The sequence below is a fragment of the Neoarius graeffei genome, chromosome 18, assembly GCF_027579695.1.
Source record: "Neoarius graeffei isolate fNeoGra1 chromosome 18, fNeoGra1.pri, whole genome shotgun sequence".
Classification (NCBI taxonomy): Eukaryota; Metazoa; Chordata; class Actinopteri; order Siluriformes; family Ariidae; genus Neoarius; species Neoarius graeffei.
The window spans coordinates 53403055-53420630 of NC_083586.1; the positions used below are offsets into that span (position 1 = coordinate 53403055).

General features: G+C 40.3%; 1 protein-coding gene across 5 annotated transcripts in view; it reads right to left on the reverse strand.

Moving 5' to 3' along the window:
- creb1a (cAMP responsive element binding protein 1a) overlaps nucleotides 1–17576 on the reverse strand; it is a 58818-nt gene that overhangs the window by 8346 nt on the left and 32896 nt on the right. For 3 of the 5 annotated variants that reach the window (XM_060898998.1, XM_060898997.1, XM_060898999.1), the window contains exons 3-6: nucleotides 12416–12565; nucleotides 12229–12329; nucleotides 11986–12125; nucleotides 5933–6115 (exon numbers count right to left, since the gene is read on the reverse strand). In XM_060898998.1, coding sequence (XP_060754981.1) covers nucleotides 5933–6115; nucleotides 11986–12125; nucleotides 12229–12329; nucleotides 12416–12565 — 574 coding nt within the window. The remainder of the gene's footprint in view (nucleotides 1–5932; nucleotides 6116–11985; nucleotides 12126–12228; nucleotides 12330–12415; nucleotides 12566–17576) is intronic. The other 2 variants (XM_060899001.1, XM_060899000.1) reach the window with 1 other exon arrangement.

A 17576-nucleotide genomic window follows, 5' to 3' on the forward strand; every position in this document is an offset into this window, starting at 1 on the left:
CTTCCACGTTTTCTTGATGATGTGTTCTAGAAAGGGCACTAAAACTTAGCTTCAAAGCCACAAAATGCAACTTTGATGGAAAAAAATATATACTAAATCGCTTACCTCTCTTCACGTCAAAAGAAGGAGGAAAGTTTCGCTTGTTTTGACATGGCGAATTATTAACACGAGGAAATACTTGTAATTCGCAACTAAAAAGACTGCAGCTACACTGGCAGCTTGACCATGCTTTCTAGTGCGATTATGTTGCGCTTGCGCAGAACAGTGTCAGTCCTGCGCGCCTTAGCTCGTGCACCTGAAGGCGCGCGCGCCGTTAACAAAGAACACCTGTCTTTAATCAATGAACTATGTTTGGGCTATTTAAGGACTGCGCCCGTGCAAGGACGATACGAAGTATTACGCCACGTCTAGGAATGTGAAAAATCCGAAAAATAAATTTCTCCATTCGGAAAACTGGAGATTTTCAAGAGTTTTGTCAAATATCCGGATTTCCGGGTAAATCCGGAAGACTTTCATCTATAATCAATATTGCAATAATGATTGAAAAATTATATATTGTGCAATGCCAGGAGAAGGGAAAAAAAATCATTCCATGTTACTGACCAACCACACTTCCACACTCACAGGGTGGACTTCAAGAAGGGAAAGTTCCCCATTTAGTCATGCAGCTTGAAGAGGAAAACAGGAGTGAAAATATGATTCAAGAGTGATTCACAATGAATAATTCATAATGTTTAGATTACGTTATTGAGCCGAAAAGTTTTGCCTCCTGAGAGATTTACGGAGTTGCTAGTTGGTATGCTGTAATGCTGTTTTAATGTGTCGCAAGTCAAATTCAAAGTAATGTTTCTGCACTTGATTTAGTAAACTCAAGAACATAATATTATTGACACTTTGACACGACTGACGACAATATTTTAATTAGGGATGTTAACCGATGACCGTTTGACCAGTGGTTGACCGAATCAACGTCAACCGGTTAAAATTTTTTTTTGGTTGTCGGTTAAAAAAAATAAATAAATAAATCGTTTTGAAGATGCCGATTTTGGAGCGGAGAACCTGGAATTCTGTGTTGTAAACGCTTGGGGCATGCCATGCGGTGTAAGGACGACAGCTGACAAATCAGAAACACCCATTCAGTCATGTCCCGCCCTCCCGCTGCCACTCGGCGAAAGAAAAGTGTAGACACAGGCTTTTTAGCTTACAAATTACTATTCTGTTTTGTTTTTTTTTAATTATTATCAGAAGGCACATGGAGTTTAGTCCTGCCTTGGCCAGTGCATTCTGAAAGTATGTTTCGGTCTGTAGCCAACAATGCATGTTATTGCAGATCAGATCTCTCCACACAAACTAAAGGCGCAGATGCCGACTTTTTCACGGCTGAATCGTGCAGCTCCGATTTTTTTTTGGGGGGGGCGGGTGTTGGAGTGTCTGAATAATTTCATCAGAGTAAATTCTGTATTAAAATTACTAAATAAGCAAATGCCGTTACAGTCCATGAAACAGGAAGTATGAGAAGAAAACAGTAAATCAGAAAGCTGCGCACATTTGCGCAGCTTCCGCGAAAACGTGCGCAGCTTTCTGATTTACTGTTTTCTTCTCATACTTGTACTTCCTATGTTTCATGGACTAACAGCATTTGCTTATTTAGTAATTTTAATACAGAATTTACTCTGATGAAATTATTCAGACACTCCAACGCCCCCCCCTAAAAAAAAAAAAATCGGATCTGCACGATTCAGCCGTGAAAAAGGCGGCATCCGCCAAAAGGCGCGCCGTTTGCATCCCTGTAAACTCATAGGTTAACCGACTTTAACCGGCTAATGAGGCTCGGTGGTCGGTCAAGATTTTTTTTTAGTTTTCGCCATCCCTAATTTTAATGTCCAAGCTTGAAAACAATTTAGATCTAAACTGTTAGCAGAAGTTAGTTCCTGTTCTAACTTGCCTTCACCAGCCTCACTGCAAATTCTTGCACGAAGTGAATAATACAAAACAACAACAAAAAAAAACCTTCACGACACAACTTGTCGTGAAGTTTCTACAGAGAAACCGGAAAACAAAGCCTTGAAGACTTCCCTGTGGTGGAAAACCTACTGACTGTTACAAAGCGCTGACATTGGAGACTCCTTCCATAAACACTAAAGAAGCGTCGTGACACAGAAATTGCAATAACTACTAGAGGTGTGACGATTAATCAAGCCCCGATCTATCGATCCGTTTCAATCCGCGATTCAAAAAATTTAATGAATCACAATTCACTGATGATTCATTAACAATACCTGATTTCATCCAGATAACCCTAGATGCATAAACAAATTTCGACAAACGGCAAAAGCCTGATATTAAAAATTCGATTCGGTATCCGGAGCTTTATGTGGGTGCAGCCATGTTTGTGGTTGCTATAGCAATCTCATGAGATCATGTGTTGATTTGTGAACAACATGGTGGATGAGTCAGAATTCCTGAAGCCACCGGCTTTTAAAAGATTTCTTACGATCTCAGTGCCTTACAATCTCTCTGGACAATGAATGTTGTGTCTCAAGAGGTGGAATTCACTTTAAACACAAAAGTGACTGTATTTTTGTGTTTTAAAAGATTGAGACAAAAGTCAAAGTTTTCATTGCTTTTTTGTTTCTGAGTGTTTTACAGTTTGCAAATTAAAACATGCCAAAAATGACTGAACTGTGATACATTCATAGTTACGTTCAAAGTCAGTGGATTGACCGGAGTCTGAATAAAGACTGCAAACACAACGCTACTTGTTTTTTTATTGCTCTACATTTCTAGACTGACAGTTAACAGAATATTGACAATGATTTGCATCAGTTACAGAATAGAGGAAAAAACAAAACAAAACACTGAATCGTTATTCAAATCGAATCGAATCAGAAGGTCAAAATCATGATTCGAATCGAATCGTGAAAAAACTGAATCGTCACACCTCTAATAACTAAACAGATTTTTTAAAATGTGTGCATCTCGAGCGTCCACCACACAACTTCCCTGTGCAAGTTACTAAAGAAACAATATAAAACTGCAAGGTCTGGAAAAGCTGTTCAGGCCCTCCAGGATTTCGCGATGTTGCGATTTGCAACTTCAACGCAAATTCAACCAATCCCCGTGCATTCAGGGCGGTGTTGCAATTATATCCAATCACCGCAACTTTCCCGCAAATTTGACCAATCGTTGGCGTCGTCTTGAGGTGACGTCGACAAACTACCTTCCGCCTTACTTCCGTGTATACGTTCAAGAGAAGCAGCATGTGCGCAGTGTTGCCAGATTGGGTGGTTTCCCGCCTAATTGGGCGGTTTTAAGTGCATTTTGAACATATTTTGGGCTGGAAAACGTCAGCAGTATCTGGCAACATTGCATGATGTGCGAGTCAGTGTTTATGTAGGCTTAAATCAGAATTCCTGAAGCCACCGGCTTTTAAAAGCCCAGTTTGGCGGCATTTCTTACAATCTCAGTGCCTTATGTTCTACCAATCAATGTTGTGTCTCAAGAGGTGGCGTGTGTGTGTACGCTTAGTCGCTTTAGTTAAAATCCGATACGCTTAGATTTATACCGATACGTTAAATTTCCTACCCACAAGTAACTAGATACACTACCGTTCAAAAGTTTGGGGTCACCCAGACAATTTTGTGTTTTCCATGAAAAAAGTCACACTTATTTACCACCATAAGTTGTAAAATGAATAGAAAATATAGTCAAGACATTTTTCTGGCCATTTTGAGCATTTAATCGACCCCACAAATGTGATGCTCCAGAAACTCAATCTGCTCAAAGGAAGGTCAGTTTTATAGCTTCTCTAAAGAGCTCAACTGTTTTCAGCTGTGCTAACATGATTGTACAAGGGTTTTCTAATCATCCATTAGCCTTCTGAGGCAATGAGCAAACACATTGTACCATTAGAACACTGGAGTGAGAGTTGCTGGAAATGGGCCTCTATACACCTATGGAGATATTGCACCAAAAACCAGACATTTGCAGCTAGAATAGTCATTTACCACATTAGCAATGTATAGAGTGGATTTCTGATTAGTTTAAAGTGATCTTCATTGAAAAGAACAGTGCTTTTCTTTCAAAAATAAGGACATTTCAAAGTGACCCCAAACTTTTGAACGGTAGTGTACACAGGAGAGCAAATAACAGATGCATTTACATATTGATTGATATTTGTGTTCAACAAGTGGCCTTTTTCCCCCCAATGTTTGTGTTGATTCTGTCAAAGTAATATGTCCGTGTGGTATGATGTAAACAAACTAATCTGTTGGCTGTGTCAAGATCATGTGTTCAAACCGTCCAATAAAAATATTGAAAGAAAACGTCAGACATCCCGGAATTTTCCGATTCATTATAAGCGATCTCATTGGCTGCCGATGTCCTCCCCCACCAGACGGACAAAGCCGACTTATTTTAATCACACAAGTTTGACCTCGTCTATTATCATTCATGAATGTGTTTATAAGTACATAATCTTTCTGCAAACTTAAATGTATGAATTAAGTTTTCTTTTCCTTTAAATATGCTTTAATCTTAATCGAGTCCATTTAATAAAGTGCCAAAATTTAAACTTTATAATATGCAGTTGCCTTACTTTTCTTTTCAGTGTATCTTAGTTATACATATATTACGGTAATTGCATCAGAAACATTCTAAACCATTAGTTATGGTAATACAGCGACTTATTTTAAAGTGGCAGTTCTTAGGTTCAGATCCCTTTGTGATCAACAGGAGGTCATGATGATCAATTCTCTTCATTGGACTGCATCAGACGGAGCAAAACCACTGTTCATATTTTCATGCACATTTTTGTTACAACACTACTTGATCATAGATAATTAAGGGATCCCCGTAGATTTTCAATCTATCATATACCTCAGTAATCTATAACAAAACAGTTTAACTTGCATGTTGAACTTTAAGGTGAGATTTCAAATGTGTATACATTAATACTATTTAGGTCAGAAATCATTGAAACACTGGTAAAATCTATCCTATAATCATGGATCTAAAACAGACCTGGGCATTTTACGGCCCACGGGCCGCATCCGGCCCTTTGGTTCATTCTGACCGGCCCGCGTAAGGTTAATGAGAAATTACAAAATAAACGTATTTTCTAATTTTACCTCATGCATGGACTGAATGTGCATTGCTTTTATTTTGAAGTTGTGTTCAACAAAAACGCAATGCGCGCGACATGAAAATGACATGAAATCCCACGAAACCTAATCGCGCGATAACTACTTCCGTAATTTGTCCAGACCAACCACAAACTTGTACGTCATCCTTCAACCGGTCCAGCCAATCACATCGTGTGACGTCACCAGCAGGCGCCGGAGCCGATCTCCGGCGAAAAGCACCAAATGAGGTGATTAGACTACAAATGTGGGCATCATTATTATAATATGATGTATCTTGCTTGATATTTGGAGTAGAAAGACAATATTGTGATGTCTTTATTGTGTTTTGGGGTGAATGTGACTGAAAAAAAAAAAGGTACAAACGTTCACATTTTGTTAACCATTGTTTTGGGAAATTTGATTGAATAAATGACATTTTTTTGTAAGGCAACCTCGTTTTTTCCATACTCTTACCAGTTTTAGCAGCTTGTAAGAACAATGTTATTTATTGCTTTATATAAAGAAATACAATTAATATTATGCAGAATTTAGTTCAGCCTTTTGGTCCGGCCCTTCACAAAATTTTCTGTTTCTCATGTGGCCCCATGGGAAAAAATAATTGCCCACCCCTGATCTAAAACCTCTCAGAGACCCTGAAAATGTACCTGAGCATCTATTTTCAAAAATATTTTAGTTTCGCTTCACGCCGTTGGCGCTCAATTGTCTGTGTATTATCATGCCAGAATTTAGGGCTTTAATTTTTTTCTGGGGAAAACACTGATATATATGAACTACTTAAGCATGCTCACCCTGCACCACCACCTGGTTACTGGGCACCAGGATCTGCTGGCCGTCGCTGGTCTGAGCGTACTGCAGGATGGTGGCGCCTGACTGGTTCCCCGCTGTGTTCGTCATCGTCAGAGTCTGCAGGCTCTGAACGCCGTCTGTGCCGTTATTGGCCAGCTGGATGGCTCCTCCTTGTGTGATGGCAACTGACAAGAAATGAAGCAGAAAGCTATTTACATACTGCAGTCTTTCCCAACAAACATTAAACGCTGAACTAATACGAACACGAGTTTATCATCACTGAAATTGCTTAGGTTTAGTGTACACATCGTAGGAGTGGTTAGACAAGGGTCATTTCTCGCTCAGCTTTCAAGATCTCTGGATGAAACTTGGTGCGCATATACTGTAGGTAGTGACCATCTGTGATCTCCATATCGTGCATGATGTCATTTTATGACATCATAAAATTTTCAGGAATGGCTATGAATGGGACCACGTGGGAAAGTACCAGGACAAGCTAGACAAAATTCTTTCATGGCCCTTATACCCTTAATACTTTTTTGCACTCGGTTGACCTCTGACCTTGACCCTTTGCCGGAATTAGGTCAAAAGTCACTGATGCGTTAAATCGCTACTCCTCCATCAGTTTTTCATGAATTTTCACCAAATTGGGTATGGAGAACCTATTCTGGGGGCTTCAAAATAGTTCGTGTCGGTTAAGCGATTTTACCTCTTTTCACCGAGTTACGTGACCCTGAACTTATCAATTAGGTGACTCTATAGCAAAAAGTCAGAGTTTTGTCTATTTTTCATGGCCCTTGAGCTAGCCTTGCTCCTTTGCCATAGAAAAACACGTTTTAATGAATATTTATAGTTTTGATCTACTGACCTTTGACCTAGGTCAATATTAGGTCACATATTTTCAGTGTCCTATATCTCATAAACGACGCAAAATAAGGCTATGAACCATGAATAGGAAGTCATATATGGACTTTCTTTTGACACCAAAAAGTTGACCTGGAGTGATGTAATTTCCCTTTGTCATCAGATTCCAGACAAGTGGCCTAATTTCTCTCAGTTCTGTGACCTTGACCTTTGTCCCAAGGCCTCAGGTGTGTTAATGGGGTACCACTAGTTTTAATTGGTTATTGTGGAATGTTTCGTAACAGTATTTATTTTTTTCGCAGTCCGGTTTCCAGCAAATCCCGTGTTCTGATTGGCTGGCGAGCGGGTACGTATCCTATGGTACGGACCCCAATTACGGACCTCTGGCGACTCGCTCGTTCACAACAACAACAAACATGAATGAGGACTCAAAATGGCGGCTCGCCTCGGTTTTCCCTTTCGGGCGCTCTCGTTTTCTGTTAGAATTTGATAAAGAAAAAAATAAATATATTATTTACCAGCTTAAGGTCGGTCCGTATGGTGAAATACCGTGACCTTGGCCTCGAATGCTGACCTCGGCCCAGAGGGCCTCGCTCAGTACTTTCAAGATCTCGGTCACGGTATTTCACGACATGGACCTTCCAGCTGGTAAATAACATTTTTCGCAGTGCGGTTTCCATCAAATCCTGCGCTCTGATTGGCTGGCAAGCGGGTCCGTATCCTACGGTACGGACCCCAGTTACGGACCTCAGATACAGACCTCTGGCGACTTGCTCGTTCACAACAACAAACATAGTAGCATTTTTTTGTCAACATTTATCTTTGGTTTTTTTAAATAAGATGATCAAAAATCTTATAAATTTTTGCCAGCATTTCTCAGGAGAATAGCATTAATTTTACAGCATGGATGGCGATAACGACAGTGTTCACAGCGAAAGCGAGTTTTACTACCCTGAGGAAGAAGAAATAAAAGAAAATATTTCAGGAGAAAGCTAAAAACCTCTAACTTACTAACACTGAGCAAAAACATGGCTGAATCCTGAATGACTCAATTTTGTATAAATAGGGGACTACATAGGCGGCACAATGAAGTTTTTTTCCTGCCATGGAAGTGCACTTGTATACCGAGGAGGAAGCCATTTGCATTACAGCCGTGAATGAGGATTCAAAATGGCGGCTTGGCTCGGTTTTCCCTTTCAGGCGCTCTCGTTTTCTGTTAGAATTTGGTAAAGAAAAAATAAATATATTATTTACCAGCTGAAGGTCGGTCCGTATGGTGAAATACCGTGACCTCGGCCTTGAATACTGACCTCGGCCCAGAGGGCCTCGCTCAGTACTTTCAAGACCTCGGTCACGGTATTTCACGATACGGATCTCCCAGCTGGCAAATAACATACATACATACACACACACACACACACACACACACACACACACACACACATATATATATATATATATATATATATATATATATATATATATATATATATATTAGTGCTGTCAAAAATGTCGCGTTATTAACGCGTTAACTTGACTCAATTTTAACGGCGATAATTTTTTTATCGCGAGATTAACGCTCTGTGACATGATGCCACGCCCCGCACAGCCAGAGTCCTCTGCCCTCCCCCGAAGAGCCACGGTGCTCGGCTAGGTTTTGTTTTCCCATCGGCGGCTCTAGCCCCACATTGCAGTGGCTGTGACAAGACGTGTTATGCTCTGCAATAAAAAAAACAACAACATTGGTACAACCAGTGTTCGAACTATGCCGATATTTTCGGGGGGGGGGGGGGGGGGGGGGGGTGTGTCCCTTATTTTCCCTTGGCGGGGGGGTGCTGCTTGCGCTTGTCTCAGAGCGCGGATCTCCATCGCACGCTCACTTCGGATATGCAAATGCTTCCCGTTACACACGATTGCTGTGTCAATAAACATCATTTTGCCAATATTTTAGAGACCCCCCCAACATTTCCCAAATCATGTTTTCAAGGGATCTCATGTCTGTTTCAGGGGATCTCAGATCCCCCGAGTACCCCCGTAGTTCGAACGGTGAGCAAGCCCATTCACTTTTTTATGCTGATAAGAGAATTACAATGGTTTTTCATGTGACAAAAATGTGCGATTAAATTGCGATTAATTGCGAGTTAACTATGACAGTCGCGACATTAATCGCGATTAAATATTTTAATCGCTTGACAGCACTAATATATATATATATATATATATATATATATTTTTTTTTTTAAATAACTCAGGGCTGATAATCTTTTACACAACATGTAAAAGATGACACTTTTACAATTACACAGATGCATCAGCCATGACTTTGCTGAAGATGTTTTGATGACGCAAAATCAGTACAGATTCGAGGTTTCCTTCCTGGTATAGAAAGGATATGATTGCTATTATAGTGATTTATTTTATCAATTTCAAAACAAAGTATTTTATGTGACTCACATAGATAAGCGACAGAAGTCTGCGCTGCGTCATTATTACATTTGCATGCCGTGTTTGAAAATTGAAATAAATTATTTTTACATATGATTTATTGTTTTTTTTTTTAATAAAATCACCTGTGTATTTTTATTAAAACAATTATCTGCCTCAGGCTCAGTCAGTATCAGTGAATAATAATCTCGGCTCTGTCTCGATTATTATTCACCGATATTAATTTCAATTTCTGCGAATAATTGTTAAATAACAGACGCCTGCCAGCCAATCAGAATCACATATTTTCTCTGGTTATGATATACTTAACAGTTATTCCACGAAATCGAGTTGTGCATGAGCAGATAGCCGACGAGGCGCGTAGCACTGAGTTCACTATAAGCCATGTACGACGAGATTGAGTGGAATAACTGTTTTATTCTATCCACATTCACTGGATTTTGAGAAATGGAGCATTTTTATTTTTAGCAAATTCGATAAATTAAAAACTTTATATAAAACATCCGACAAAATCATTTTCACTTGGTATGTAAACAAACCGGTGAAATGACCGTAGCAATTTGTAAAAAATGCGATAATAATAATAATAATTCTTGAAAAAAAAAAAAAAGATACATTCTTATCATCAAATACGTTCGTTCCATATTTTGTTGGAAATATGGTAGTTTTTATTTCGTCCTCGGTTGGTTCAGCAACACGCTCCGCCATTTTGTTTTTCTCAACTCACGGTATAAGAGCTGATATCCTAGTAGTAGAATACCCAATCAGAGTGCACGATTGCTCATATCCAGTGAACGTGGATAGAATAAACTGTGATGTTCAGTAGGGTTGGGCGGTATCCAAATTTTGATACCTTTAAACTGTCTCTGTGTTTTCCCGGGGTATACGGTATTACCGAGAAAAAAATAATATTTTGTTTCGGCCTACTGTGTAACGTGCGCCGATACCGGCGGACCTTGTCCAGACCTGCGCCTATGCCTCAAACGTACTATTTAAAAGCAGCATAGCGAATTGTGTGCATTGTGGTATGGATTAAGCAGCAAAGCAAATTTTGTGCATTGATGAATGGATTAAGAGATATTTCAAAGCATCACGCAACTCTTCCTTCATCTTGAAAATAGCATTCAACTGTCGTTTACACATGTCTGCGTTGAAACGCCATTTGCAGCACTATTTCACCTGCTCCATCAAAAAAAAGTACACGATGAGCAGGATCATACCCTTTCAAGCATGGGAAATAAAAAAAGAAAAAGAATCAACCAACACCCAAGTCCGTTTAGACTGCGCGATAAACCATATTCTTCAGCGCAAATGAGGCGAACCTAATTCAAATGCGTGATAGCTGCACAAGGCAAAATCATATGGGCCCACGTCATGCCATGGCGGGGAAATTAATAATCAAATGGCCTTACCTTGCTTAAAACGTTGTCTTGATCACATAACTCCTTACAATTATTCCACTTAAATCCATACGGTTTAACACACCCAACAAAGATAGCAAGCGCATTGCTAATTCCCACCAGAAACCTAACAGTTTACGCTACGATGTTTTCTTCCGTTTCTTCAGTAGATGACATTTCAAACGTTTATTACCCACAACCCAAATGTCATACGTTATATTATTTTACCTTGTTGTTACTCATGTAACCTACTCAAAACACTCAGATTGGAGGTGTTCCCCTCTCGCGCCGTGACCGTCTTCTTACATACTTTACACACAGCTTCATCTGTGTTTGCTGGCTCTCCCTTTTCGTTTGGTTTGAAACCAAAATACTGCCACACTGCCGATGTTGTTGTTTTTTTGCCACTAACTCGTTATCTTGACTTGCCATCTTTCAACCGCGGTCTCAGTCTCTTGCGAAGCTTTCTGTCAGACTCCAAATGTCATGCAGGGTTGCCATGGTAACAACATAAACAACCCTGCACGCGATGAGAACTTCTCATCTCATCTCATTATCTCTAGCCGCTTTATCCTTCTACAGGGTCACAGGCAAGCTGGAGCCTATCCCAGCTGACTACGGGCGAAAGGCGGGGTACACCCTGGACAAGTCGCCAGGTCATCACAGGGCTGACACATAGACACAGACAACCATTCACACTCACATTCACACCTACAGTCAATTTAGAGTCACCAGTTAACCTAACCTGCATGTCTTTGGACTGTGGGGGAAACCGGAGCACCCGGAGGAAACCCACGCGGACACGGGGAGAACATGCAAACTCCGCACAGAAAGGCCCTTGCCGGCCCCGGGGCTCGAACCCAGGACCTTCTTGCTGTGAGGCGACAGCGCTAACCACTACACCACCGTGCCGCCCCGATGAGAACTTCTTTAGGAAATTGATAGAATTAGTGAAAATACGATCACACAGTTATTCGGGATGATCTTCAATTTATTATTTTATATTATGACCTCATGTACTCCATATTTATTTAGATATTATATATTTTTTTTTAAATGACGGTAATGAGACCGATACCGTTGGTACTTTTGGATACCTCGGGATACCTTCTTACCGTAATACCGCCCAACCCTAATGTTCAGTGTGTATGATAAATTTATTTGTAATTAATTAAATTACTAAAGGTTTTATAAAATAGAGTGTATAAGTGTGTCTAAAATAAGAGTAATGTTTTTGTGATGAAGTAAATCTTTTCTAAAATCGATCTAATTCAAAATGACTAATTCAGTTACATTCAAATACAGCGGAACTGCTTTATCAAAGTGTGTGTCATCATCTCACTCACTGTACTGTCCGCTGCTGGTTTGGTAAATAGGGGTGGGCACGGTGACTGTAGTTATGGCTGGTGTTGATTCCTCCTCGTTTTTTTCCTCCTCTATCCGAGGCACAGCTGGAGTGTCCGACGAGAGATCGTTTAAGATTTTTCTGTTGAGGAAATCAAAGAATCGGATTTCGATCATGCTAACGAATGATGACTACAAAGAACCCGAGAGCTTTGAGACAATATGGACTGGAGAAAAGTCTAAACCTGTATGAGGGTCGTCTGGAGAGGATCTCCCTCCTCTTCTGGGTGTCCGTCACACTGTCCACTGACTCTTGAGAGTCCTCACTCTCAGCAATGGTGGAGATCTGAGACCAAGCATAGCAGATCATCAGTGTTGAGTCAGTCAGTGAAAGAAAATCAGACCTGTCAGCCAGGAGGTTCTCTCGCTCACCTGTACGGCTTGGACCTGGGGAGGCTGGATGACAGACGGCTGTGCGGCCTGGATCACCCCATGAACCTGCACCGTTTGACCATTCGGCAACTGTACCAGCGTGACGGTGGGCCCGGTCGCTGAGGCCTGGCCCGCTGCCATGGAAGCCTGCTTCGCACAAACACAGTGTTATTCAGAAATACTGTATACAATAAGAATACTTTAATGAGAAATTATAAAACACCATTCCTTTGTGTACATATTAAATATACAACCCCGATTCCAAAAAAGTTGGGACAAGGTACAAATTGTAAATAAAAACGGACTGCAATGATGTGGAAGTTTCAAAATTCCATATTTTATTCAGAATAGAACATAGATGACATATCAAATGTTTAAACTGAGAAAATGTATCATTTAAAGAGAAAAATTAGGTGATTTTAAATTTCATGACAACAACACATCTCAAAAAAGTTGGGACAAGGCCATGTTTCCCACTGTGAGACATCCCCTTTTCTCTTTACAACAGTCTGTAAACGTCTGGGGACTGAGGAGACAAGTTGCTCAAGTTTAGGGATAGGAATGTTAACCCATTCTTGTCTAATGTAGGATTCTAGCTGCTCAACTGTCTTACAGTGGTGCTTGAAAGTTTGTGAACCCTTTAGAATTTTCTAGATTTCTGCATAAATATGACCTAAAACATCATCAGATTTTCACACAAGTCCTAAAAGTAGATAAAGAGAACCCAGTTAAACAAATGAGACAAAAATATTATACTTGGTCATTTATTTATTGAGGAAAATGATCCAATATTACATATCTGTGAGTGGCAAAAATATGTGAACCTCTAGAATTAGCAATTAATTTGAAGGTGAAATTAGAGTCAGGTGTTTTCAATCAATGGGATGACAATCAGGTGTGAGTGGGCACCCTGTTTTATTTAAAGAACAGGGATCTATCAAAGTCTGATCTTCACAACACGTTTGTGGAAGTGTATCATGGCACGAACAAAGGAGATTTCTGAGGACCTCAGAAAAAGCGTTGTTGATGCTCATCAGGCTGGAAAAGGTTACAAAACCATCTCTAAAGAGTTTGGACTCCACCAATCCACAGTCAGACAGATTGTGTACAAATGGAGGAAATTCAAGACCATTGTTACCCTCCCCAGAAGTGGTCGACCAACAACGATCACTCCAAGAGTAAGGCGTGTAATAGTCGGCGAGGTCACAAAGGACCCCAGGGTAACTTCTAAGCAACTGAAGGCCTCTCTCACATTGGCTAATGTTAATGTTCATGAGTCCACCATCAGGAGAACACTGAACAACCATGGTGTACATGGCAGGGTTTCAAGGAGAAAGCCACTGCTCTCCAAAAAGAACATTGCTGCTCATCTGCAGTTTACTAAAGATCACGTGGACAAGCCAGAAGGCTATTGGAAAAATGTTCTGTGGATGGATGAGACCAAAATAGAACTTTTTGGTTTAAATGAGAAGCATTATGTTTGGAGAAAGGAAAACACTGCATTTCAGCATAAGAACCTTATCCCATCTGTGAAACATGGTGATGGCAGTATCATAGTTTAGGCCTGTTTTGCTGCATCTGGGCCAGGACGGCTTGTCATTATTGATGGAACAATGAATTCTGAATTATACCAGCGAATTCTAAAGGAAAATGTCAGGACATCTGTCCATGAACTGAATCTCAAGAGAAGGTGGGTCATGCAGCAAGACAACGACCCTAAGCACACAAGTCGTTCTACCAAAGAATGGTTAAAGAAGAATAAAGTTAATGTTTTGGAATGGCCAAGTCAATGTCCTGACCTTAATCCAATCGAAATGCTGTGGAAGGACCTGAAGCAAGCAGTTCATGTGAGGAAACCCACCAACATCCCAGAGTTGAAGCTGTTCTGTACGGAGGAATGGGCTAAAATTCCTCCAAGCCGGTGTGCAGGACTGATCAACAGTTACCGGAAACGTTTAGTTGCAGTTATTGCTGCACAAGGGGGTCACACCAGATACTGAAAGCAAAGGTTCACATACTTTTGCCACTCACAGATATGCAATATTGGATCATTTTCCTCAATAAATAAATGACCAAGTGTAATATTTTTGTCTCATTTGTTTAACTGGGTTCTCTTTATCTACTTTTAGGACTTGTGTGAAAATCTGATGATGTTTTAGGTCATATTTATGCAGAAACATAGACAATTCTAAAGGGTTCACAAACTTTCAAGCACCACTGTAGGTCTTTTTTGTTGTATGATGCGCCAAATGTTTTCTATGGGTGAAAGATCTGGACTGCAGGCTGGCCAGTTCAGTACCCGGACCCTTCTTCTACGCAGCCATGATGCTGTAATTGATGCAGTATGTGGTTTGGCATTGTCATGTTGGAAAATGCAAGGTCTTCCCCGAAAGAGACGTCGTCTGGATGGGAGCATATGTTGCTCTAAAACCTGGATATACCTTTCAGCATTGATGGTGTCTTTCCAGATGTGTAAGCTGCCCATGCCACACGCACTAATGCAACCCCATACCATCAGAGATGCAGGCTTCTGAACTGAGCGCTGATAACAACTTGGGTCGTCCTTCTCCTCTTTAGTCCGAATGACACAGCGTCCCTGATTTCCATAAAGAACTTCAAATTTTGATTCGTCTGACCACAGAACAGTTTTCCACTTTGCCACAGTCCATTTTAAATGAGCCTTGGCCCAGAGAAGACGTCTGCGCTTCTGGATCATGTTTAGATACGGCTTCTTCTTTGAACTATAGAGTTTTAGCTGGCAACGGCGGATGGCACGGTGAATTGTGTTCACAGATAATGTTCTCTGGAAATATTCCTGAGCCCATTTTGTGATTTCCAATACAGAAGCATGCCTGTATGTGATGCAGTGCCGTCTAAGGGCCCGAAGATCACGGGCACCCAGTATGGTTTTCCGGCCTTGACCCTTACGCACAGAGATTCTTCCAGATTCTCTGAATCTTTTGATGATATTATGCACCGTAGATGATGATATGTTCAAACTCTTTGCAATTTTACACTGTCAAACTCCTTTCTGATATTGCTCCACTATTTGTCGGTGCAGAATTAGGGGGATTGGTGATCCTCTTCCCATCTTTACTTCTGAGAGCCGCTGCCACTCCAAGATGCTCTTTTTATACCCAGTCATGTTAATGACCTATTGCCAATTGACCTAATGAGTTGCAATTTGGTCCTCCAGCTGTTCCTTTTTTGTACATTTAATTTTTCCAGCCTCTTATTGCCCCTGTCCCAACTTTTTTGAGATGTGTTGCTGTCATGAAATTTCAAATGAGCCAATATTTGGCATGAAATTTCAAAATGTCTCACTTTCGACATTTGATATGTTGTCTATGTTCTATTGTGAATACAATATAAATTTTTGAGATTTGTAAATTATTGCATTCCGTTTTAATTTACAATTTGTACTTTGTCCCAACTTTTTTGGAACTGGGGTTGTACCATCACTTCTAACATTTCCTAATCAACTGACCATGTCAAAACATTCCCAGGTCAGCAAGGGCAGGGCTTAGGTTACATTTCATAACTCAAGAGCAGCGATGGGAATAACGGCGTTAGAAATAAACGGCGTTACTAACGGCGTTACTTTTTTTTAGTAACGAGTAATCTAACTAATTACTTTTTACATCGTTATAACGCCGTTCCCGTTACTTACAATAAAATACTATGCGTTACTTTATTAAAGCTGTTCTCATCTGGCACGCTGCTCGCTCAGCCTTTCTTTACTCTGCTTTCGTGTGGGGCGGGGAGACAACGGCACAGTAAGCCAATCAGAGTAGATTTGGACAACATGCGTAGGTAGGCCACGCCTACTGCACTACTGCGCACTCTTTCAATCAGAAGACCCAGCGATGGCGAGCGGTCAGCCCAGCACTGCGCTTTCACATTGGAAATACAGCCAGTACTTTTCATTACTTGAAATAAAAGGCAAAAATGTCTACGTGCAATGCACATTATGTCGAGGAACAAAGCGTTTGTCCTCGTCAGTGGCCAGTAATTAGTAACAATTTTAATAACTACAAAAATATATTAAATTTGATAGATGTCTTCTCACATTGTCCCACAAAAATATTAATATAGTGTAGATAACGTTACTGGTTGGTTCTGTTAAGTGTCCATTTCAGTCATTAAACACATTTAACATTCACTTTTATTATGATTACACTAATTGAATTTGATTTTTTTTTTTGGGGGGGGGGGGGGGTAAACACAAAATGTAACGGAATAATTACTTTCCCTGGTAATTAGTTACTTTAATGACAAAGTAACTCCGTTACTAACTCAGTTACTTTTTGGGAAAAGTAACTAGTAACTATAACTAATTACTTTTTGAAAGTAACGTGCCCAACACTGCTCAAGAGCAAATTTGATTACACGACATCTGCACAAAGGTTTAAACAAAGCTAACTAACTCCGCTTGCTGTGCACAATTTCACTAGAGTGTCACAGTTTCATCGAATTCTCAATTCTGATTGGTCAGAAGGTGTTGATTTTCTACGACGGTAATTATAGTCACAGGGTTAGATTAATGCGCTGCTTCGAATACGTTATCATTTCTATAGTAACAACATACACAGGGACTTTTACTGTATGGTAGCAGATGCTCCACAACAAGTTAAAGGAGATACGCAGACCCATGGCCTCACTTCCGTTTATAAATGCCTTGAGACCTCAAGAATGGCACAGGAATAGTTTTAAGCGTTAACAATAAATCTAAGATAGTAATTTTTACGATTAAAGTGATTCATATAGGTAGCGGTCTGAGTGAATGACCTTGACGTCCGTAACGTCACAGCAGGAAGGCTATCGATCTCGTCACCATTTCCGCTATACTAAAACACAGAGCTGACTGCAACTCCAGTCCTCTATTTTGAGCTAATTTATTGCCACACCACGTAGATGTGCCAAAAACACGACAGAAGGTGGATTTATGTTCAAACTGCAAAGCTTTGGACGCGTTTTGTGAGAAGTTCACGGGCAAATTGGGCGGCTATGAAGTGGTCTCTGCTCTGTACATTTTAATGAAGACTCATATGAGACCTCTGATCTGTTGGAGCGTTAGCTATAAGCCCGTATTAAAAGAGGGTGCAGTACCGACAATTAAATAAAACAAGAAAAGGAAAGCATTTATTTTATTTATTTTTTA